We start from the raw sequence: 24,656 nt of genomic DNA, 5'->3' as shown, positions 1-24,656 counted from the left end.
TTTGTTCCTACCCTCGAAACAAGTACGGACCTCCTGAGTTCATCAGTGTGGAAGACTTCTCTGGTCGCGTTCAAGTAGGCCTGAAAGCAGTCTAGCCAGTACATGAACTCCTCAGCCATGTCAGGGGACAGTTGGTCTATTAGCAGCATACCTGGCTTGAGTAGCGCTTCCATCATTTAGGGAATAAGCTAATAAATTTGTAGCATAAATAAAAGCTCTCACAACTGGAGGAAGAACATGCTTTTATTAGTTTACAACTGAGGGTAGGGTCTTACAGGGTCTTCAGAGGATCTCAGGGTTTAGATGGGAAAACAGGAGCTGAGAGGCGGAGCTAGCCATCAGTACAACACACAGTTCACTGCACAGGCCTTGATCCATCCACACAACAAAACTCAACCAGTGGCAAGTTGAAACACCAATTCCTTTCACTGATTTGGATTGATAAGGAAGGTGAGGTATCAGTGTAGAGACTGGTGTAGAAGGAAGAGGAATCAGGTCATGGGGTTAATCCTCAGTTCTGTGCAATAGGTAGGGAAAGCTCATTGTAGTCCAGGACAATCAGAGGAGACGACCATACAGGGATGGTGACCACAGCAGCAGACCAGCGAGGGGCTCAGTGATGGAGGGACCCACACAGGTTGCAGCCAACTTGCAGACGGAGGACCCACACGGGCCATGGGGTGCTGGAGACTGGTTTGTGGGAACCAGGTACCAAAGCTAGGATTCAAGAGGATCCTGAGGGCAAGAAGGGTTCCTGTGGGACCCCAGGAGCTGAAGGCTTCCTGATCATGTCGGAGGTTAGGATCTTGGTCTTGGGTTGTCAATGGATTGAACAGGAGTCTGTGTGGCGGCAGGTGGGAGGTGAATCCATGGACACTCAATAACTTTGAAGGGAGGCTCTTTTGCTTCTCTTTCCCTCTTACTGTAAAAAAAGAAAATAAATATTGTTTCTGAGCTAACATTGCAAGCAGCAACCCGATCACCAGAAAATATGTCTATCATAAACAATATATCTACAATTGAATTGGGACCAGGGTTCGAATCCCATGCTGTCTGTAAGGAGTTTGTATGTTCTCCCTGTATCTGCATGGGTTTTCCCTGGGTGATCCATTTCCTCCCACCATTCGAAATGTACCGGAGGTTGTAGGTTAATTGGGTGTAATTGAGCAGCATGGGCTCATGGGCTGAAATGGCCTGTTACCGTGCTGCATGGTTAAATTTAAAAATTTAAGTATCATTTGGAAACTGAGTGACTACTTTGGCCTAATGAGCCAACAAGAATAAGTTCCTTAACATTAATAATAAAAACCTAATCATTAACTGAGCTTACATCAGACATGATAGCCGAGGTTTAACTATGTATATATACTACCTCACATTTGGCACAATGACTACTCTAAACCTGTTCTATCCAAGAATATTTTTGTTCTGACTCATCTAGTTTAAAGATTGACTATTCAAGGTCAACAGAACTTGCCATGATATACCAAGCTTAACCTAAAAAGAAAATCCTAAAGTACTTCATAGATTGGACAATGCACATCAGACCCCAGGGGAGCAGTAAAATGGAAGAACAGTTAAGGAAGGGCAGTAAAATGGAAGAACAGTTAAGGAAGGCTTAGAAAAGGATCATGACATTCTTCTCACCCACTCTAGAAGATACTGACTGATACAGTATAACTAGAGTGAAACACAAAAGTCTGTCCATGGTTCTTATGCAATGTCAGACTAAGACTACCCAAAAATTGGAGGAACAACACCTCATCTTCCAACAGGACACCCTCCTGATTGTCGTAAAAACACACCAGAATGCTGAAACTCAGCCGGTCTTTTCAGCGTCCATAGAAGACAAAGATATTTTGCCAACGTTTCAGCTCTGACCCTTTCTTCAAGGAATAAGCAGAAGCCAGATGCTGTTGGAGACTAGTGTTTTTGCAGAGTGTAAAAACTTTCACTGAAATTTTTTGCATCCTTTACCAGCTGTCAGGAAATTCACCTCCCCTCTTGTGTTTTCTTGGTGTAAAACACCCTACACATTGATGCAACGCACAAGATCTGCCTCCAGTGAGGTTTTAAACCTCAGCAGCCTGAAAGATGGCAGTTAGTTCACAGGTCAACCAGATTTTCCAAACCTCATTTTTCCTGAAAGGAAAATGCTATTTACAGGATCAATATTCAAACTACATTCTTTGTCCTCAGCAAAATCTGTGACCACCTGCAAAGTCAAATTCAACTCTTAGCCTTGGTGCTCCATCATTGCAGCTGCTGATCTCTGCAGCACCTGAGTTTACTGTCCTAGAAGGCCGGAATAAATCCTTAATCAACATCAGGAGATTTTAACTACTGTTGCTTCAGCTCACAGGCGTGTACAGAATGGGCAAGGACATTTACCTGTGTTACAGGACTCCCTTTCCAAGACTACAGCAATGTTCATTCAGGCAACTTCCTGGCAGGATGGCCTGGCAGTAACCCTCGACACCTCTGTATACTCCTGTGCATTAAGAACATGTTGGTTTCCTGTGAGCACTAGTTTTCCCCAGTCCTTTTTATTCACTGGCTGTGAACTTCCACCACCACCCATGAACCACAACCATTATCATTGATACAGTTAAAATACTCTTCTTGCAGATGAAGGAGTAATGTTCACATTGGAGTGTGATCCTTTAAATCCTGGCTCCAAGGTTCACACCTGTTGCTGAATGCAGAGGACAGCAGAAATTTGCAACATACCAATAAGGGACCCTAAGACCTGGCATAACAGAATTCTCTGAATTCACAACTAAAGTTCTTGCTCTTTGTAGAGCCACAACTTCATCTTCATGATGAAAAATGACAAGAAATTAAAGTTTCAGTCAGAGATAGGGATCGATGGTGAACATGGTCGGTGTCTAGTATCTATCATCTAACATATCAGTCGAAACCTGGCAACCATCAGAACAGAATGACTGTACTTAATCCGCTGACGTTTTGTGAATTTAAGTGCAGTATTTTAAAAGGGTATAAGGAAATAAAATAGACCACATTGTATTCTTTGATGGAGGTTTTATTTCCATTGGTGCAACTTTCAAACTGTAAATTATAAAATGCAAATTGGCTTGCACATCCATGCAGGTGACAGGCCCCACTGCAATAATTGCTGATGAGTTTATGAACAACAGCAAATCAATTCCATCATGATTCCATCATGTTAAAAGTAGTAGGGATTAATAGATTGTAACTAAATGACTTGCATTGTGTAATTGGAACAGACTAATATTGAATAGTGGAGGCTTCATAACTTCTTCTTTGGCTTGGCTTCGCGGACGAAGATTTACGGAGGGGGTAAATGTCCACGTCAGCTGCAGGCTCGTTGGTGGCTGACGAGTCCGATGCGGGACAGGCAGACACGGTTGCAGGGGAAAATTGGTGGGTTGGGTGTTGGGTTTTTCCTCCTTTGCCTTTTGTCAGTGAGGTGGGCTCTGCGGTCTTCTTCAAAGGAGGTTGCTGCCCGCCGAACTGTGAAGCGCCAAGATGCACGGTTTGAGGCGAGATCAGCCCACTGGCGGTGGTCAATGGGGCAGGCACCAAGAGCTTTCTTTAGGTAGTCCTTGTACCTCTTCTTTGGTGCACCTCTGTCACGGTGGCCAGTGGAGAGCTCGCCATAGAACACGATCTTGGGAAGGCGACGGTCCTCCATTCTGGAGACGTGACCCACCCAGCGCAGCCGGATCTTCGGCAGCGTGGACTCGATGCTGTCGACTTCTGCCATCTCGAGTTCTTCGACATTAGGGATTAAGCTTCCACTTATAGCACTTACAGTGCCGAGTGGTTCATGGCATTTTATAGGAATAAACAAAATATAATCCTGAGCCACTAATGAATTAATAGATGTGGTAAAAGGAAGAGTGTCAAGGTGTACCTTATAAAAGAAGATGTGTAGAACTAGAAAGATTTAAGAAAAAATATGATTTTAGTTGGTTAAAGCAGGACTCACATGTTGAGTTACATTATTGGGCCAAATCTCAAGATTGGGGATTATTTGCTTCTCCACCCGTTCTGAGGACCGGGAAGTAAATTCTTTCAAGAGGAGATTATCTGTCCTTTACAGATGAGCTCTCAGTTGGTGATCTATCTGTAATGTAAACATAAACATCCCTTGAGTCAGGCTGGAAGAGGAGGGGGAGTGGGGGGGGCAATTGAAACATGAGAAAGAGTGAATCAAAATCCCAGTGTAAACTAAGCCAAGCAACACCTACTGAACCACTCCTGCCCCACCTGCAGCTAACAGGTGACACAGCATCTCCTCTGCTCTTTCTTGACAGGATTGCGGTACTGCATTAGTGGTGACTTTTTGTGAGCCTTTACAGAACATACAGCAGAAAAGCTTTTAGTGCACTTTTACTGACATTACAATAAACAGAATCTTGAAAACATGCTTGTTTTCTGTCACTTTCTACTTCTGATGAAAGGTCATGAATTTGAACCATTAATTTTGTCTCGCCTTTCCATAAATGTTCCTGACCTCCTTAACATTTCCAGAATTGTCTTTATTATTAGACTTGTTGGAAGTGGTCAGATCTCTCACAACTTAATCCACAATAAATTAAGAAACTTGTCAAACATTTAAAAAGTGTACATCTGCATGTCTGTTTAGATCTATAGTATAAAAGCTGAGTGGAAGATGTTGGTTATCTAATATATATTTGTGCATGTGTGACTGTTTGTTTGTCTGTTCTCCATGCAAATCAATATGGAGCACTCTAGAAATGTCCGAGGAGGTTCAGTAAGGTTAACATTTGATGCTGAAAATCATGACCACATTGAATTTAACCTTTAAGGTCATATGAAGTTCAAAAGTATTTGTTGTCCAGCTTGCACTGACTTGCATTACTGTTTACTATAATTGTGGAAACATTTGATACTGAATGTCAAGACCACATTGAATGTATCCTTTAAGGTCATATGAAATTCAAAAGTTCAAAAAAAATTGAACTTGCACCAGGGACACTTCAATTAGTTACAGTGCTGTCCATCAATGTACATTCAGGATAAAAACAAGTGGCCAAATCCAGTTGAATATGGGTGCAAAGAAGCAAAGCAACATTGGCAGAATCTCTTCACAAGCCCATAGAGTTAGACAAAGGAGAAAAGAGGAGACAGCAGAGGAACTTCAGTCTCACCTCACTGTTGGTGCCTCCAGACAGGCAAGGAGCAGGCAGCAGGAAACAGAACACCAGCGATACACCCGTCTCGGTGCTCAGGCCTCCAGACAGGCAAGGAGCAGGCAGCAGGAAACAGAACACCAGCGATACGCCCGTCTCGGTGCTCAGGCCTCCAGACAGGCAAGGGGCAGGCAGCAGGAAACAGAACACCAGCGATACGCCCGTCTCGGTGCTCAGGCCTCCAGACAGGCAAGGGGCAGGCAGCAGGAAACAGAACACCAGCAATACGCCCGTCTCGGTGCTCAGGCCTCCAGACAGGCAAGGAGCAGGCAGCAGGAAACAGAACACCAGCGATACGCCCGTCTCGGTGCTCAGGCCTCCAGACAGGCAAGGAGCAGGCAGCAGGAAACAGAACACCAGCGATACGCCCGTCTCGGTGCTCAGGCCTCCAGACAGGCAAGGGGCAGGCAGCAGGAAACAGAACACCAGCGATACGCCCGTCTCGGTGCTCAGACCTCCAGACAGGCAAGGGGCAGGCAGCAGGAAACAGAACACCAGCGATACACCCGTCTCGGTGCTCAGGCCTCCAGACAGGCAAGGGGCAGGCAGCAGGAAACAGAACACCAGCGATACACCCGTCTCGGTGCTCAGGCCTCCAGACAGGCAAGGGGCAGGCAGCAGGAAACAGAACACCAGCGATACGCCCGTCTCGGTGCTCAGGCCTCCAGACAGGCAAGGAGCAGGCAGCAGGAAACAGAACACCAGCGATACGCCCGTCTCGGTGCTCAGGCCTCCAGACAGGCAAGGGGCAGGCAGCAGGAAACAGAACACCAGCGATACGCCCGTCTCGGTGCTCAGGCCTCCAGACAGGCAAGGGGCAGGCAGCAGGAAACAGAACACCAGCGATACGCCCGTCTCGGTGCTCAGACCTCCAGACAGGCAAGGGGCAGGCAGCAGGAAACAGAACACCAGCGATACACCCGTCTCGGTGCTCAGGCCTCCAGACAGGCAAGGGGCAGGCAGCAGGAAACAGAACACCAGCGATACGCCCGTCTCGGTGCTCAGGCCTCCAGACAGGCAAGGAGCAGGCAGCAGGAAACAGAACACCAGCGATACGCCCGTCTCGGTGCTCAGGCCTCCAGACAGGCAAGGGGCAGGCAGCAGGAAACAGAACACCAGCAATACGCCCGTCTCGGTGCTCAGGCCTCCAGACAGGCAAGGAGCAGGCAGCAGGAAACAGAACACCAGCGATACGCCCGTCTCGGTGCTCAGGCCTCCAGACAGGCAAGGAGCAGGCAGCAGGAAACAGAACACCAGCGATACGCTCGTCTCGGTGCTCAGGCCTCCAGACAGGCAAGGGGCAGGCAGCAGGAAACAGAACACCAGCGATACGCCCGTCTCGGTGCTCAGGCTTCCAGACAGGCAAGGGGCAGGCAGCAGGAAACAGAACACCAGCGATACACCCGTCTCGGTGCTCAGGCCTCCAGACAGGCAAGGGGCAGGCAGCAGGAAACAGAACACCAGCGATACGCCCGTCTCGGTGCTCAGGCCTCCAGACAGGCAAGGGGCAGGCAGCAGGAAACAGAACACCAGCGATACGCCCGTCTCGGTGCCCAGGCCTCCAGACAGGCAAGGAGCAGGCAGCAGGAAACCGAACACCAGCGATACGCCCGTCTCGGTGCTCAGGCCTCCAGACAGGCAAGGGGCAGGCAGCAGGAAACAGAACACCAGCAATACGCCCGTCTCGGTGCTCAGGCCTCCAGACAGGCAAGGGGCAGGCAGCAGGAAACAGAACACCAGCGATACGCCCGTCTCGGTGCTCAGGCCTCCAGACAGGCAAGGGGCAGGCAGCAGGAAACAGAACACCAGCAATACGCCCGTCTCGGTGCTCAGGCTTCCAGACAGGCAAGGGGCAGGCAGCAGGAAACAGAATACCAGCGATACGCCCGTCTCGGTGCTCAGGCCTCCAGACAGGCAAGGGGCAGGCAGCAGGAAACAGAACACCAGCGATACGCCCGTCTCGGTGCTCAGGCCTCCAGACAGGCAAGGGGCAGGCAGCAGGAAACAGAACACCAGCAATACGCCCGTCTCGGTGCTCAGGCCTCCAGACAGGCAAGGGGCAGGCAGCAGGAAACAGAACACCAGCGATACGCCCGTCTCGGTGCTCAGGCCTCCAGACAGGCAAGGGGCAGGCAGCAGGAAACAGAACACCAGCGATACGCCCGTCTCGGTGCTCAGGCCTCCAGACAGGCAAGGAGCAGGCAGCAGGAAACAGAACACCAGCAATACGCCCGTCTCGGTGCTCAGGCCTCCAAACAGGCAAGGGGCAGGCAGCAGGAAACAGAACACCAGCGATACGCCCGTCTCGGTGCTCAGGCCTCCAGACAGGCAAGGGGCAGGCAGCAGGAAACAGAACACCAGCGATACGCCCGTCTCGGTGCTCAGGCCTCCAGACAGGCAAGGAGCAGGCAGCAGGAAACAGAACACCAGCGATACGCCCGTCTCGGTGCTCAGGCTTCCAGACAGGCAAGGGGCAGGCAGCAGGAAACAGAACACCAGCGATACGCCTCTCTCGGTGCTCAGGCCTCCAGACAGGCAAGGAGCAGGCAGCAGGAAACAGAACACCAGTGATACGCCCGTCTCGGTGCTCAGGCCTCCAGACAGGCAAGGAGCAGGCAGCAGGAAACAGAACACCAGCGATACGCCCGTCTCGGTGCTCAGGCCTCCAGACAGGCAAGGAGCAGGCAGCAGGAATCAGAACACCAGCGATACGCCCGTCTCGGTGCTCAGGCCTCCAGACAGGCAAGGGGCAGGCAGCAGGAAACAGAACACCAGCGATACGCCCGTCTCGGTGCTCAGGCCTCCAGACAGGCAAGGGGCAGGCAGCAGGAAACAGAACACCAGCGATACGCCCGTCTCGGTGCTCAGGCCTCCAGACAGGCAAGGGGCAGGCAGCAGGAAACAGAACACCAGCGATACGCCCGTCTCGGTGCTCAGGCCTCCAGACAGGCAAGGGGCAGGCAGCAGGAAACAGAACACCAGCGATACGCCCGTCTCGGTGCTCAGGCCTCCAGACAGGCAAGGGGCAGGCAGCAGGAAACAGAACACCAGCGATACGCCCGTCTCGGTGCTCAGGCCTCCAGACAGGCAAGGGGCAGGCAGCAGGAAACAGAACACCAGCGATACGCCCGTCTCGGTGCTCAGGCCTCCAGACAGGCAAGGAGCAGGCAGCAGGAAACAGAACACCAGCGATACGCCCGTCTCGGTGCTCAGGCCTCCAGACAGGCAAGGGGCAGGCAGCAGGAAACAGAACACCAGCGATACGCCCGTCTCGGTGCTCAGGCCTCCAGACAGGCAAGGGGCAGGCAGCAGGAAACAGAACACCAGCGATACGCCCGTCTCGGTGCTCAGGCCTCCAGACAGGCAAGGGGCAGGCAGCAGGAAACAGAACACCAGCAATACGCCCGTCTCGGTGCTCAGGCCTCCAGACAGGCAAGGGGCAGGCAGCAGGAAACAGAACACCAGCAATACGCCCGTCTCGGTGCTCAGGCCTCCAGACAGGCAAGGAGCAGGCAGCAGGAAACAGAACACCAGCAATACGCCCGTCTCGGTGCTCAGGCCTCCAGACAGGCAAGGGGCAGGCAGCAGGAAACAGAACACCAGCAATACGCCCGTCTCGGTGCTCAGGCCTCCAGACAGGCAAGGGCCAGGCAGCAGGAAACAGAACACCAGCGATACGCCGTCTCGGTGCTCAGGCCTCCAGACAGGCAAGGGGCAGGCAGCAGGAAACAGAACACCAGCGATACGCCCGTCTCGGTGCTCAGGCTTCCAGACAGGCAAGGGGCAGGCAGCAGGCAACAGAACACCAGCGATACGCCCGTCTCGGTGCTCAGGCCTCCAGACAGGCAAGGGGCAGGCAGCAGGAACCAGAACACCAGCGATACGCCCGTCTCGGTGCTCAGGCCTCCAGACAGGCAAGGGGCAGGCAGCAGGAAACAGAACACCAGCGATACGCCCGTCTCGGTGCTCAGGCCTCCAGACAGGCAAGGGGCAGGCAGCAGGAAACAGAACACCAGCGATACGCCCGTCTCGGTGCTCAGGCCTCCAGACAGGCAAGGAGCAGGCAGCAGGAAACAGAACACCAGCGATACGCCCGTCTCGGTGCTCAGGCCTCCAGACAGGCAAGGAGCAGGCAGCAGGAAACAGAACACCAGCAATACGCCCGTCTCGGTGCTCAGGCCTCCAGACAGGCAAGGGGCAGGCAGCAGGAAACAGAACACCAGCGATACGCCCGTCTCGGTGCTCAGGCCTCCAGACAGGCAAGGGGCAGGCAGCAGGAAACAGAACACCAGCGATACGCCCGTCTCGGTGCTCAGGCCTCCAGACAGGCAAGGGGCAGGCAGCAGGAAACAGAACACCAGCGATACGCCCGTCTCGGTGCTCAGGCCTCCAGACAGGCAAGGGGCAGGCAGCAGGAAGCAGAACACCAGCGATACGCCCGTCTCGTTGCTCAGGCCTCCAGACAGGCAAGGGGCAGGCAGCAGGAAGCAGAACACCAGCGATACGCCCGTCTCGGTGCTCAGGTCTCCAGACAGGCAAGGGGCAGGCACAGACAGGCAAGGGGCAGGCAGCAGGAAACAGAACACCAGCGATACGCCCGTCTCGGTGCTCAGGTCTCCAGACAGGCAAGGGGCAGGCAGCAGGAAACAGAACACCAGCGATACGCCCGTCTCGGTGCTCAGGCCTCCAGACAGGCAAGGGGCAGGCAGCAGGAAACAGAACACCAGCGATACGCCCGTCTCGGTGCTCAGGCCTCCAGACAGGCAAGGGGCAGGCAGCAGGAAACAGAACACCAGCGATACGCCCGTCTCGGTGCTCAGGCCTCCAGACAGGCAAGGGGCAGGCAGCAGGAAACAGAACACCAGCGATACGCCCGTCTCGGTGCTCAGGTCTCCAGACAGGCAAGGGGCAGGCAGCAGGGAACAGAACAGCAACACCAGGCCTGCCTCAGTGCTCAAACATCCAGACAAACAAGGGGCAGGTAGCAGGAAACTGAGGAACAATGCCAAGCCTGAGTGTTTTATTTCCTAGGCAGCATCAGGTATCCTGCCTGTCATATATAAAATGGCACATCTCACATCAGGTCAAAAGTTGGAAGGGAGAAGTATGGAAATTATAGTTATATTTCAATGCATTTACATTTTACTTCAGCAAATTCAAATGTTCATGAGAATAACTATTGAACAGTAATTGTTGGTGGGTTATTTGACTTGAAGACAAATAAAGCCAAAGCAGCAAAACTTGACTCCCTTCAACTCTCACTAAGACTCCCCTCCTCTCCCCCCTCCTCTCCCCCCTCCTTCCCTCCCCTCCTTCCGTCCCCAATGGGTTTTTGTCACATCTCTCAAATATTTTGAGTTCTTTGACAACTTAATGATGCTTAAAGAAGTCAACTTAAAACCCAGTTCCAATAACAAGCAGGAGCTCAATGCATTGATCTTCAATTAGAGTTTTTATTTGTTTTACAAAACTGGTTACACAGAATGAAGATTGAAGGGCGATTGTGTTCTATGAAAGCTATCTGGGCAGCTTGTGCTAAACTAAACCATCCATCCTATACTCTATTGCACAGCAACTATGCATGAAATTGAATTTGCTTTCCATTCCTTATTATTTAATCAAGATTTGAATGTAAATAATGTCACTTATCACAGCAACGAGCGTTTTTGTCTTCATTCAAATTATAACCCAAGCACCCTTATGGTTGAAAGTGGAATGATTGTTCAAATTAAGGTAATCTGTCTTATTATCATATTTGAATGACTCTCCCACATCCCACAAGTAGATTGGACAACTGCTCACCCTTGTTAAATCAATTAGTAGGTGAATTTTCTTTCTGTTCCAATATTTTTGTTATATCTGTCACCTGCTTTTAGGATTTAAGATGTGGCCCAAACTTTTTGTACATTTCAATGACTCTTCAATATATCTCAACTGCTGAATTGTTTAAGAAGTTGGTGCTCCATGTCGGGAACCAAGAATGTAAGCTGTAAATGATTACTGACATTATCTTTATGTTAACTGAAGCAGGTTCCTGATTAGTCAGTAAAAGATTTGTGTGTCCACAGCCTGCTTTAACAGCTCAGTCTATTCTGCAGCTTGCTTCAATTGTAAGGCAGGAGAAGCTCAGACTGAGTCTATCTTGTGAGTAGAGATCTTTTCACTGAGGAGATATCAGATTTTTTAATTGATGTTTTGAGTTGAATGTACTGTACACAAAGTAAATCATTGGGGGGTGGAGGTGTTCCATTTTTAATTACTTAAAATGTAATTATTTGCCTGCTTTGAATTTTCGTCTCCCAAATTAACTTTTGAAATGCCATGGTTTTCTAATTGTAGCTCGTATTTGTTTCTAACAGTAACGGGGAAAATCTTGTACAATGCAGTACACAGAAGTGCTGGAGAAGCTCAATAAGTCATACGATGGGTTTTTTTTTGTAGCAAAGTGTTATATTGTACTTTGACAAGAAAGTTGTTACTTTCTGAGTTTCTCCAGGAATTGTGTGTGTTGAATTACAATCCCAGCATCTGCAGACTTTGTTATTTAACTGGGAAGAACTTTTATTTGAGTATTATTTTACTTGTATTACAGTCTCTTGTTAACATGGTGTCTTATTGTGTAAGTTCTGGATTTTAAGTATGCACCTCATTGGGGTGAAAAAGAGAATCCTCAGTTTAAATACTCTGTACAGGAACTGAACAATGGGCTGAATTTTATTTGGTGAACTTGCTCCACGCATGAAACTGATGTTGAAATGGCAAGGTGTGACTACTGCTTTATGCTATACAAACAGTGTAGCTGCAAATTGATACCATGCATATTCAACCACTCCTAATGATGTGTGGTATTAAATGAGCCTCTTGTATTGACTGTAGATTCATTTGAAAGTGTTCACTTCCCTCTTTGTAAATACAACAGAGATCTGATCAGGTTTTAAAAGTGCAGAAGAGGAAGGCAAGGTCTTGTAGAAGAATTATTCCAAATCATGAGATACTTAAGATATCTAAAGAGCAAGTCTGAGCATTCTGAAGATGTGAAATTCTTCAAAAGCAGAAGAGTATATATTTGAAAAGTCAACCATTTTGTCTTCCTGTTCTGAATATACACAAATTCCTACTTGATCAACTTGAATTCTGGGGGCAAATGTGTTTTGAAATAGAATAAACTCAATAAACATTTCCCTTTTACTAAGTGCTTAAAACCTTTTATAAATGTTTGTAGATCTGTAAGTTTTAATTAACATTGTCTTTCGACAAGTAATGTAACTATAGAATCCATTACAGTATTACATTTTGTTATATTTGGGCAAAATATTGATGCAATACCAAAAAAAGCAGATTTCCATTTGTGGGCTCTGTAGTTCTGACTGTGTCTGACAAATTCTGCTGATCAAATTGAAGAGCTCTCTGCTCCCTCTTATCCACATTGAATACGAAGGATGTTTGTCACTGTCCTTTCTAACATTAGCCCTTTGAATTACCCAGCAATCTATTTTGGGCAATGGTTATTTTGACTGTTTTACATTATTTCCAGTGTAACTTCACTTCAAAAGTATTTGATTGTCTGTGCTTCTTGAATGGCTGTATATCAGTGATTCTCAACCTTCTTCTTTCCACTCACATACCACTAAGAATTCCCTATGCCATCGGTGCTCTGTGATTAGTAAAGGATTGTTTAAGGTGCTATGTGTGTGGAAAGAAAAAGTTTGAGAACCACTGTTTTAATTGTACTTTATTGACTCATTATGTGCATGGTTTCATAACTCCAAAGAAAATAGGCCAATGACCATTTTTCTCAAGCAAAATGTTGCAGTAACAATTAGGACTAGAGCAGTGGTTCTCAACCTTCCCTTCCCACTCACATACCACCTTAAGTAATCCCTTACTAATCACAGAGCCCTGATGGCACAGGGATTACATAGGTATATGAGTGGAAAGAAAAAGGTTGAGGACCACTGCTGAATATAGAAGCAAATGTATGTCTTATTCTGTCATTACAGAGTGACTGAATTCCACACATATCTGAAACATTGGAGACCTGATATTTATTTATTTGAAGGAATGGGTGACACTTGTGTAGACGACTTTGTTCTCTTGAACGGAAAATGCCCGTTCTCTTTGAATGAGAAGCTTTTTGATAAACTGTTTGATGACTGGGAGGTGAGTGAAATAATTTCAGTTTCTGGTATGTCTTGATTGTCTGTTATAAATGTCATAAATTCTTCCATTGATACAACAATATACTGAAATGTGTGCACCAGATATGTTGCAAAAATGCAAAGTTCAAACTTATTGTCAGAATGCATACATGACACCACATATAAACCTGAGATTATTTTTCCTGCAGCTCCGGCAGAGTTTCTACTTGGCCGTAGTGCAAAAAAAAATCTGTACTCAAGAAAAGATAGATATACAAAAAGGAGTAATATAAACAAACTGTGATACAGAAAATAAATGTTCAATAATAAATATTATGGAAAGAGTCCTTAAATGAGTCTGTTATTAAAGAGTCTATTAGAGGAGGGGTAGCAGGTGTTCCTGAACCTGGTGGTGTGAGTCTTGTAGCATCTTTTCTGATGGTAGCAGTGAGAACTGCATGTGTGCTTGGTGGTGTGGATCCTTGATGGTTGCTGCTACTCTCCAACAGCAGCATTCCACGTAGATTTTCTTGAATGAATGCAAGGAATATTCTTGCACTAGTCGTGATAATAAGAATAAGTCAAAGGGAGAAGGTCCAATCTACTTGAAGTCCTGGTGTGAAAGCGGATTCTTCTTGCCCAACTTGAAGAACTGTCAAGCTTTTGCATAAATTCACATTGCATCACTGTCTCTGCTCTGCTTGGTATATTGTGCTGCCAGTTTATCTAATGCCATTGTATACAAAGGTAGCAAGGTTAATGTAATGGCTAGGACAACACTGTTATAGAGCCAGCAACTCTGATTCAAAACCAGCACTGTCTCTCAGGAGTTTGTTCTCCCAGTGTTTGCGTGGGTTTCTTCCAACTTCCAAATATCTGGGCTCATTGGTTACATGGGTTTATTTGGGCATTTGCAGGCTTGTTGGCAGGAAAGGTCTGTAACCATGCTGTAATTAAATTTTTTTTTAAAAGTCTAGCTGTGCTTTCAGTTTAAGGGTCAATGTTAATAGTGTCCCATGCTGCATGTAATTTTTCTTTGTTGGTGATAAGGAGAACCTGCAGATTCCAAGCAGATAAAGTTGGGATTGAACCTGGATCACTAGAGATGAGTTTGTGACTGCACCACAATGCCATTTGCTCTGACAGCTGTGACATTTCTACAGCTAAATGCCAGACAGGGGGGGAGGGGATATGGAGTCAAGGTTTCCCACAGTGGTTTCTGAGATTTTTCAACTAACCTGCATTCAGTTGGATTCAAAAGGGGTAAAGAATCACCAAAGATCTTTTTGCAAAAAAAAGTACTGGTTATCATCTTTGTCCAGAACTTCTGGCTGAATAATTAAAGTTTAAATGCAACAAAAATAGAAAACACAGGAAGCCCTCATTAGATCAGACAGCGTTGAGAGAAACAGTTAATGTTTCAGGTCAAGGCCATTTTATCAGGAAATGTTTTTGTGTGCAGGGGGGAGGAGGTGTAGAAAACAGAAAAAATGTCTAAAATAAGATGTAGATTCCAAAATAGTTAAGGTAAAAAAAATATTTTAAAACTGGCAGCTTGAGACAAAAGAGGGGAAAAAAGACATGGGTTGAAACAGTCAGGCACAAATCTCATCAGTGGAGGAGGGGAATGGGTGAAATCTTCCAGTCCAAGCGCTGCATGTATCCACCTGAAAGTGAGGTGCTGTTCCTTGTGCTTTTTGGAACAATGCACCCTCCGGGTGAGAGGGTGACAGTTAACCTGGAAGCCCAAGGTCGTCCTTGCTTGATGGCAGTACTTTGCAGAGGGATTGTTTGGTTTTTACAGTGTAGAGACCATGTATGCCATATACTGATCTGAAAGAAGCATAAGTGAAATGCTGCTTCAGGAAGGATTCTTTGACCCTTCATTGTTGGGAAGGAAATAAGATGTTTATATGGTGTCATAACTGTCTGTAATGTGAAATATTTTTGTTAATTTTGTAGTGTAAATTCACCCATGGAACAGTAACCACTTCTCTGGATTCGATCAGAAAATTGTGCCAATAATTGATTTATCCAACAGCAGTGCTGCAGATGATGGTTTGTGGTAATGTAAAGATTCTATAGCTAGTTGGTTATTCACTTGGATTCATACCCTTTACAGATTATAACAAAAGATGACCCTTTGAGACACCACAAAGATGCTTTTGATCCCGAATTTGGAAACGTCGCACCTGTTCTCCAGGGAAAAAGTTGTTTAATGGAATCTTCCCACATTGAGAAGGTATGGCACAGTAAGATCACCTCATTATTCTGCAATTCCTTGGGCCTGCTTCTTCTTGAGTGCTCCAATCAAGCAAGCAAACCATGAATCAAAACTGAAGCAGCATCACTGGGGAGAGAAGCAACTGATATTACATTTCACCAGAATGTTAAGAAATAATGGACAAATTTTGAGAGAAATTAACATTGCAGAAAGAACCCATTGCCCATGCTCCACTAATGGTTTCAAACCCCACTCTACAATCTTTCTTCCCCAGACTGAACAGTGTAGGGTGTCTGCAAGTTTTGAGGTGAAGATGGGTGGTTAAACGTTGCTGAAAAGACCAAACAGAATTGTCTTCAACCTGAAATGTTAATTCAAATAAAAAAGAACTGTAAACAGATAATGAATGTAAACAAACTGACTGTGCAGTATAGGGAGAGCAAAGAAAATTAATAAAGTGCACTAGTAAGAGTCTTTTTTTAAAAAAAAAACAACAAAAACCTGAAATGTTAATTCAAGGTATCTTCCCAAAAATGCTTCTGGACCAAGAATTTACAGCATTTTTTTGTTTTGAGAGACATTAAGATGGGGAGTGAGAAAGAGAGAACATTAAAATTTTAAGACCTCAAGATGAGTGTTTTATTTAGTGAAAGAAAAGTGCGTGCGTGCGTGCGTGCGTGCGTGCGTGCGTGCGTGCGTGCGTGCGTGCGTGCGTGCGTGCGTGCGTGCGTGCGTGCGTGCGTGCGTGCGTGCGTGCGTGCGTGCGTGCGTGCGTGCGTGCGTGCGTGCGTGCGTCCCAAGGACTGAGTGAATGATGATGTTTACGTGTTTTCTCAGGGTTGCCAACATCTCTGAAAGAACTTTTTGCTACTGGATTTGCAAATCTGTATTTTCTTTGGTTGCCAACTGTTGCCTTTTTTTTGCACCAGGTCATGGTATGATGAGACAACACATTGGCTGCTCCCATTGACCCTACCTACTATCTAAAATTATGCAAGGTTCTGAGAATAAATTTGCATGATTTACTGGAGCTTTGAAATCTCTCAATAAATGGAGTGTGTTGGAGATGATAGAAATCTCATCAAAAACCATTTAATTGTTTTCTGTAACATTAACATTGTTTCTCAATGTTATTTTGGCTGTCTTTCTGATTGCATTAACCATGCTCTAATCTAGAATCCTTTTTCAATAGATTTCACAATGTCTACCTCCTAGAACAGTGGGTCATCCTTGGCGCTTGGCATTCAGCACTTCCTCGCATGGCTTCAGTCTAAAATCCTTGTACCGTAAAGTAGCTGACATTGACTCACCTGTGCTACTTGTTGTGAAGGACACATGTGGTCAGGTGAGACACACACACACACTGGTGTTCAAAGTTCACATTTATTGTTGGAGTACATGTATGACGATACATACAACCCTGAGGTCAGGTAGAATTCCTACTTATCGATAGTGCAAAAAACTGCTCAAGAAAAGATGTTTGTATAAAAAAAAGAGAAATGTGAACAGTGTAATACAAAAAAATTCAGTAATAAATAATGTGCAAAGAAAGAGCCCTTAAATGAGTCTGAGTGTTGTTTCGGAGTCCAGTAATGGAGTGGTAGCATCTGTTCCTGAACCTGGAACATCTTGTATCACTTTTCTGATGGCAGCAGAGAAAACAGGGCACATTCTGGGTGGTGTGGGTACTTGATTGCTGTTGCTCTCTGAAGGCAGTGTTCTAAGTAGATGTTCTCTATGGTGGGGAGGGTTTGCCTGGGTTGTGCCAATACCTTTAGCCTGGCTTTCTGCTCAGGTATTGGTGCCCCATACCAGGCTGCGATGCGGTCGGTCTGCACAGTTTCCACCACAAATTTGACAAAGTTTATATGTCATACCAAACCTCTGCGAACTCCTGAGGAAGTAGAGGCACTGACGTGTTTTTTTCTTAATGCCTTTTAGAAAATCCATGATAGAAAATCCTAGAAATTTAAATTTGCTCATCCTCTCCATCTCCGATCCCCTAACAATCACTGAATTGTACACCTCTGGTTTTCCCTTCCTAAAGTCTACAATCAGCTCCTTGAGTTTGGTGACATTGAGGGCGAGGTTGTTGTTAGTACACCCTCAGCCAAGTTTTCAATCTCTTTCCTGTATGCTGACTTGCCCTCTTTCTCTCCACCCCCACCCCCCCCCCCCCACCACCTCTTTTTGTACAACTGCGGTATTGTCAGCAAATTTGTGGACAGTTGTACTGACCACATAGCAACTCCTTCCTCACCTTGCACTCGCTAACAGCAAATGCATAACTCTCTTGTCAATTACAGCTGTTTGGTGCTTTGACTTCACATCCCCCAAAGCCAAGTGACTATTACTATGGAACAGGAGAAACCTTTCTGTATACATTTAATCTTGACTTTAAGGTATGTAATAAAAAAATTCTATTGACGGTTTTATCTTTCTTGATTTTCCTCCTTGCTGGCTGTGATCTGAAGAGCAAAATGGCAGCTCTCTGAACTGTGCCCGTGCAGCAACCTTTCCGCCTTTCCAAGTTGGAAATGGTTGTTGTTGGGCACAGTTGGTGCTTCTAGCTGTTGTATGAGAACTCTGCCATGGTACTGCTCTCGTATTCCCTCTGGAGTCTATATCTAGATCCAAATAAACAATGCTGATCTCCAAGTGTGTTACTGCAAGCTTGAACACAATATGGAAGTAATCTCTTGTCACATGGGATTAATTTTATTCATTTCTGATTGAACGCTGTTTGTTTCAAATCTGACTTTTTTGAGCAGTCAAGACACTTTTTTGAAATCTCACTTTTGAAGTGAGGAAATGTTTGATCATCTTTGGTTTCCATGAATTCTTTTATATTAAAGTTAAATTTATTATAAATCTGGTATGAAGACCTTTAGAACAATTACACAGGATAACAAATTTTTTCAAAAGGTTTGCTTCCTGAAAAGAAAATAGGGGATTATGATAAGACACCTCAAGCTGAACACAAAGATAATTTCAGATTTGCTGTATTACATAGGAGGTTGAGAAACATTAAATTTATTGAATTTACCATGTTTAATTGCATAATGATGCTGACACATTGCATTAGTTCAACTACCTAAAAAAATGTTTTGGTGCTGATTTTCGTTTGTACTTCGTACCTGATGCCTCTCATGTTGGTGTCCAATAGAAGTTGGCCAGCATGGATGCATTCCAATTCCCTTGATGCTGTTTTTCCATGGACATAATGTCCTGGTGAAACCTTTCACTATGTTCATCAATGATCAGCAGGGAAGATGTCCAAGTGCGAAGGCAGAAAATGAACTTTCAATGACATGCTGCACTTCATGGATTTATATGCTTGAAGTAGACTTAAAATTTAACTAGATTTTTCTTTAACACCAACTCTTCCCCAAAGATATCTAATTGATTGTGTGGGATGCTATGAAGGTTTAAGAGAACAACTCATTTTGTATTCTGCCAATGTTAAGAGGAAGACAAACAAGAAAATTTTGAAATTAATTAACCAGATTTTAAAAAGATCAATTTATTAATTGCCCAAGATAGGAATCTAAATTTATATGAGTAGAACTTAAAACTAAATTTGACTTTACTTCTTATCCTATTGAACAGCAATTGTTAAAGAGTACGAGTTATTATGGAAGAAAAAAAACCAGTAAATTATTGGCTAGACAGTTAAAAGGAATATCAGCTTAAAAAGTAAATCAATAAGATTCAGAGGAGTGATGGTAAAATGATTACAGATCATTCTGAAATAAACAAGACTTAAGGAAGTTTACTCTAACTACATTTCTATTAGATAGTTTGAATTTACCAACCATTTCACAGAATAAATGCACAAGTCTAGAAGGACATTTCTCAAGAAGAATTACTTGTAGCTATTTCCTCATTGCAATCTGGTAAAGCCCCAGGACCAGATAGATACCCTGTTGAATGCTATAATTATTTTCCAAATGGCTTGTACCTCACTTAAGATCTGTGTTGGATGATTCACTTAGAAAAGGGAAACCAAAATTTTCCTCATTTAATGAAGCAAGTATATCTCTTTTTTTGAAAGAAGGGAAGGAACCAACTGAGTGTTCTTCTTATAGACTCATTTAATGAAGTTTTGAAGATTTTATCTAAAGTTCTTGTCCATAGAATAGAGAATATCTTGCCATTAATTATCAATACTAATCAGACATGTTTTATTAAAAATCATTATAATATACATTGATTACTGAATATTTTATATTTCTTCTTCTTTGGCTTGGCTTCGCGGACGAAGATTTATGGAGGGGGTAAATGTCCACATCAGCTGCAGGCTCGTTTGTGGCTGACAAGTCCGATGCGGAATGTGTTCTCATTGGATGCCAAAAAAGCATTTGGTCGAATGGAATGGGAATATATCTTTGCCCCTCTAATGAAATTTAATTTTGGTTCAATTTTTATCAAGAGGGTTAAATGATTGCATTTGTGCCCTAACATTTCAATACATTCAAATGTGCAACAATCAACTTTTTGGGGATTTGTAGGGGAACCCTTTGCTCTTTGACCTGAGTTTGGAACATCTAGCTGTTGCTCTGCATAATAGTTGAGATTTTTTTTGCTGTAATTAGAAAGGGAATCAAACATAGTCTCTTCATATGCAGATGATCTCTTGCTTTCTATTTCCAATCCTGATATTTCTTTACCAAGTACTTTGCTCAATTTGGTTAGTTTCAGGGTATAAAATAAATTTTCATAAGAGACTTCAACAATCTATGCTAATTTCCCTTTTAAAATAGTTAGACCAATTCAAATATTTGGGAATCACAATTCAAGAAGTTGTAAAAACTTATTCAAAGAACATTTTTTAGGGTTAATTAATCAGACTAAAGAGTTGTTGTCAGGATGTATGACAATGATTGGACATATTGCAAGTAGAATGAATATTTTTACCTACATTTTTGTATGTTTCAATCTTTACCAATTTTCATTCTAAAACTTATTTTAATTCACTGGATTTGATTATTTCTTCACATATATGGCAAAGTAAACCATCCTGTATAAATAAGAACTATCTTATCCAATAGAAATGGGGGCTTGTCTCTCCCAAATTTTAGATATTACTAATATACAAAACCTATTATTGCCATTGCATTTTGATACTTCAGATGATCGTCCTTGGGTAGGAATGGAACTGAGTTTTTCTTAAAGAAAAAAACCATGTTGGCAGTTTTAGGTGGTTCTTTTCCTTTTCGAAACTGACAGATAACCCGATAATGAGACCTAGACTGAGAATTTGTTCACAATTTAGGAAATTCTTTGGCTATCTCAATGTTTCTCTTCTTAGCCCTATTACTGGTATAAAGAATCATCTTTTTCAACCATCTGTTTTAGATTCAGGTTTCAAGGAGTGGGTTTGATTGGGTATAAAAAGTTTTGGGAATCTGTACATTCAAAGTAATTTTTCTTCATTTGAGCAACTAATAGTTAAATTCAACCTTCCTAATTTTTTAAGATGCCTACAGATTAGGCATTTTGCTAAGTCTAAACTTTTTAATTTTCCTCAGATTCCCAAACCAATATCCTTGAGTTAATTTTGGTTGTCTCATGGTGGATTGATAGCAATTGTTTATGATAATTTGATGGATCTAAGAATATGTTCAGGGAGCAGAATTAAGAATGAATGGGAACAAGATTGAATACATCAATTCCAGACAAAGACTGTGATACCATAAACGATCTGGTTCTGTGTAATACAATTTAAAGTGATACATAGTTCAACTTTGGACATGTGTATTCTATTTCATTTTTATTCTGATGTTGATTGTAAAATCTTTGAGGGGTCTCTGATTCGTATGTTTTGGGAATGTCCAAAAACTAAAAGAATTTTGGGAACAATTCTTCCAAACTTTGTCATATTCTTAGGATTAAATACGAACTGTGGCCTTTTATGGCCATTCTTTAGAGGAAAATATTTCCTTGAACTTAATTCAAAAAAAAAATAGCTTTTACTTCATTGATGGCCAGATGAGCAATTTTGATGAAATGGAAAGATAGCTTTGCACCAGCTTGTATGCAATGGGTACAGGATATTAAGTCTTACCAAGTCTGGAGAAAATGAAATGCAACATTAAAGAGATCAAAATTAAATTTGACAAGATATGTACCCATTTGAGGACTATTATCACAATTTCAATACACAGACGAGGGTACTCTGTGGGTTTCCTGTCCATTGTCCGGGAGCTGAGACTCTATTCTTTACATATTATTTGCTGGTGATTGTGATTGGTTGGAAGGTAGGATTAGAATGGGGAGGGGGTGTTTTTCTTTGTTAAATTTTTCATTATGTTGAAGAGATTAGTCCAATTATATAAACCAACAATGAATATGCCATAATATTAGAATGAGGTGAAGTTTTAGAAGGGAATTTCTAGTTTTTGAGCATTGTATATAAGACTATGTATAATTTGATTCATATTCTGCATTGCATTATATAAAAGTTATGTAACTAATATGTAGATAATATATAATGTAATATTTCTCTCTACCAAATCAATAAAAATATTTTAAAGGTTTTAAAAATGACAGGAAATGACAAAAATAGTTGTATCTTAAATAAAAAAAAAAAAAAAAAAATTTAAAGAGTGCGATGGGAACATTTTAAGGTGATTTTTGTGATCAGTAGCCCAAAATCCTTAAAATACACCCTCGTAAGTGTTCAGGAAGCAAAATTTTCATTGTCCAGTGTTATCAATTGTTGCACTTGAGCCTTAGGCTTGGTTTCAAGGTGCTTAGTGGGGGCAAAAGTGAACATCTGTAGGAAATTGTCAAATTTTGTCACAGGTTTTGTCACAGAAGGGGCATTTGGAAAAGTCTGGCCATCAGTTGTGAAGGGCAAACAAGGCAACGTACTAAGCAGTTTGGAGGAACAGGAGATTTTTGAGTGCTTGGTCACCAATTGTTGGCAGTGTGATGGGTAGAGAAGGTGACTGAGAGGACATGGAGAATGCTTTACTCTGGCTGAGGCACAGAATACAAGTATAGAGGTCACAATAAAATTACTTAAAACATTAACTGATGTTTAGGACTTGAGAGGATGCTGAGGGCCAGGAGGGTTCTCAAAGGACCCTGTGTGCTGATTCCTTGCTCATTGTGTCAAGGTTTTTGATCTGGAGCTCAGGTTCCTGATGATTTGAACAGAAATGGAGTGAGTTTGTCTGTAGAGCTGTGGGAGCACTGGAGGCGACACTCTGACTCGGGGAGAGGGAGGCGGAGTGGAGAGATTCTCTTTGCTTCTTTCTCTAACTGTAAGGGGTACCAGTTAATGCTAATGGAAAATCTTTGACTGCCTTATGGCAGACTAAAGGCAATTTAGTGTAATATTACACTTCTGTTTTATTACATGACAATAGCTAGTATCTGATCTGAAATTGGCAATCTGCAGGAGGAACTCAACAGGTTGAGTTTGCCTTTTGCTCCAGATTCCAGTACCTGCAGTTGACTCTGTAAAATATTAGCCCAGACCACTGCACTAAGAATGCAGTTTAGGATTCTGATGCCTGCTCTGCAGGAGGGGGACATAATGCAAGAGGAGGCAGTATTTGAAGATGTTGCCAAGGCTGTGGAATTGAAATTGAGAACAATCCTAGGGGTTATAAAATGGAGACATGCACTGACTGAATAACTCCAATTCTTGAGGTTGGTATGGAGCAAGCACTGGTTTAAGCTCTGGCAAAGAACAACTTCCCCAGCTGAATAGAGAGGGATTGGAACTTGACGCCAAAAAGTGATGGTGCACGGGGAACCCCTTGCCATATTTTGTGAGCCGAAGATCCATAATCTGCAGGGGTATGGGGATGAGGGATTTAACCAAAAATGTACCTTTGGCTGGCATTTTACATTTGCTATGTCATAAACTTTATTCACATTTCCTCTGAAACTCTGCCTTGTCCATTTCCATCAGAGCTGTGGTCTTGAAACCAAAACCCCTCTGCTTTCATCATCCCAAAGGCTCTCAAATGTGTTATTTTGAAGACTGGATTTCAGTCTCTTGAGCTAATGATGACTCTAAATTTGTATTTCTAAGGCCAGTTCTTTTTGCAGTTTGTGGGAGCTTGCTGTCCAGAGTATCCACAGCATTTCCCACAATAGTGGCTACGTTTCAAAAATAGTAATTTGGCTAAAGTCTTGACAGAAGTTTCTTTGCTTTCATAAAACAAGTGTTCATTTGTTACATTTTTTTTCCTTTTAGATCTTTCAATGGACTGGGGAGAATTCTTTCTTCATAAAAGGAAGTCTTGACTCACTGGCATTAGGAGGTGGCAGGTATGTTTTGGAAAATAATTGTCACTTTTGATGGTGGGGAGATGCTCGAGTTAATTGGGGCAGCACAGTTAGTGCAGTGTTGTTACAGTGCCAGCGACCCAGGTTTGAATCGGGTGCTGTCTGTAAGGAGTTTGAATATTCTCCCCATATCTGCATGGGCTTCCTCTGGGTGCTCCGGTTTCCTCCCACCCTTCGAAATAAACAGGATTGTAGGTTAATTATTTTGACATGGACAATATGATTTAAACAAAAACCTGTCAATGCCAGTTGGGCATTATTTGTGGGGTTCTGAGGGAAGGTCATTGATTGGAAATATTAACTGTTTAAAATCTCCACAGATGCTGCCTTCCTTGCTAAGTATTTCGAAGATAGTCTGATTATTTGGGATATTACTGTAGCCCTGGGTTTAAACATTCCCTTCTCTTTAATTTGAATGATACATCCTTATCTGTGCCAAAGATAAGGCTAAATCTATTATTATAATAATATCATGTGAGCTGTTCAAGGACTTTGTTTGAATTACTTTCATACACTTGCTTCCCATCTTCAGGTTGCTTATGTCAAAATTCATCAAATTCTTCATCTTTTGAATGTGCAAAATGCATAACTGACCTGCTAACAATGCATGGGTCCAATATGAGGTTTTTGTGCTAAGTACCAGCACACTTGCATCAACAGGAATAAGACGTTAAAATATAAAAACACAATGCTGGTAATGCTGAGCTGGTTGGGGTGTGCATCTGTGGGGAGAGAAACAGTTAATGTTGCAGACCCTTCTTCAGAACTGGGAAGGATAATGGAAAC

The 24,656-nt window shown here is 43.7% G+C and overlaps 1 protein-coding gene across 4 annotated transcripts in view; it reads left to right on the top strand.

Annotated features, from left to right (window-relative positions):
* LOC138741334 (nuclear receptor coactivator 7) overlaps positions 1-24,656 on the top strand; it is a 90,412-nt gene that overhangs the window by 63,471 nt on the left and 2,285 nt on the right. For all 4 annotated transcript variants that reach the window (XM_069895220.1, XM_069895219.1, XM_069895222.1 and 1 more), the window contains 5 exons: positions 13,202-13,361; positions 15,462-15,581; positions 16,756-16,908; positions 17,870-17,965; positions 23,779-23,852. In XM_069895220.1, the coding sequence (XP_069751321.1) occupies positions 13,202-13,361; positions 15,462-15,581; positions 16,756-16,908; positions 17,870-17,965; positions 23,779-23,852 (603 nt within the window). The remainder of the gene's footprint in view (positions 1-13,201; positions 13,362-15,461; positions 15,582-16,755; positions 16,909-17,869; positions 17,966-23,778; positions 23,853-24,656) is intronic.

This window comes from Narcine bancroftii, chromosome 8, assembly GCF_036971445.1.
Source record: "Narcine bancroftii isolate sNarBan1 chromosome 8, sNarBan1.hap1, whole genome shotgun sequence".
NCBI lineage: Eukaryota > Metazoa > Chordata > Chondrichthyes > Torpediniformes > Narcinidae > Narcine > Narcine bancroftii.
This window is presented reverse-complemented; position numbering and strand designations above follow the sequence as displayed.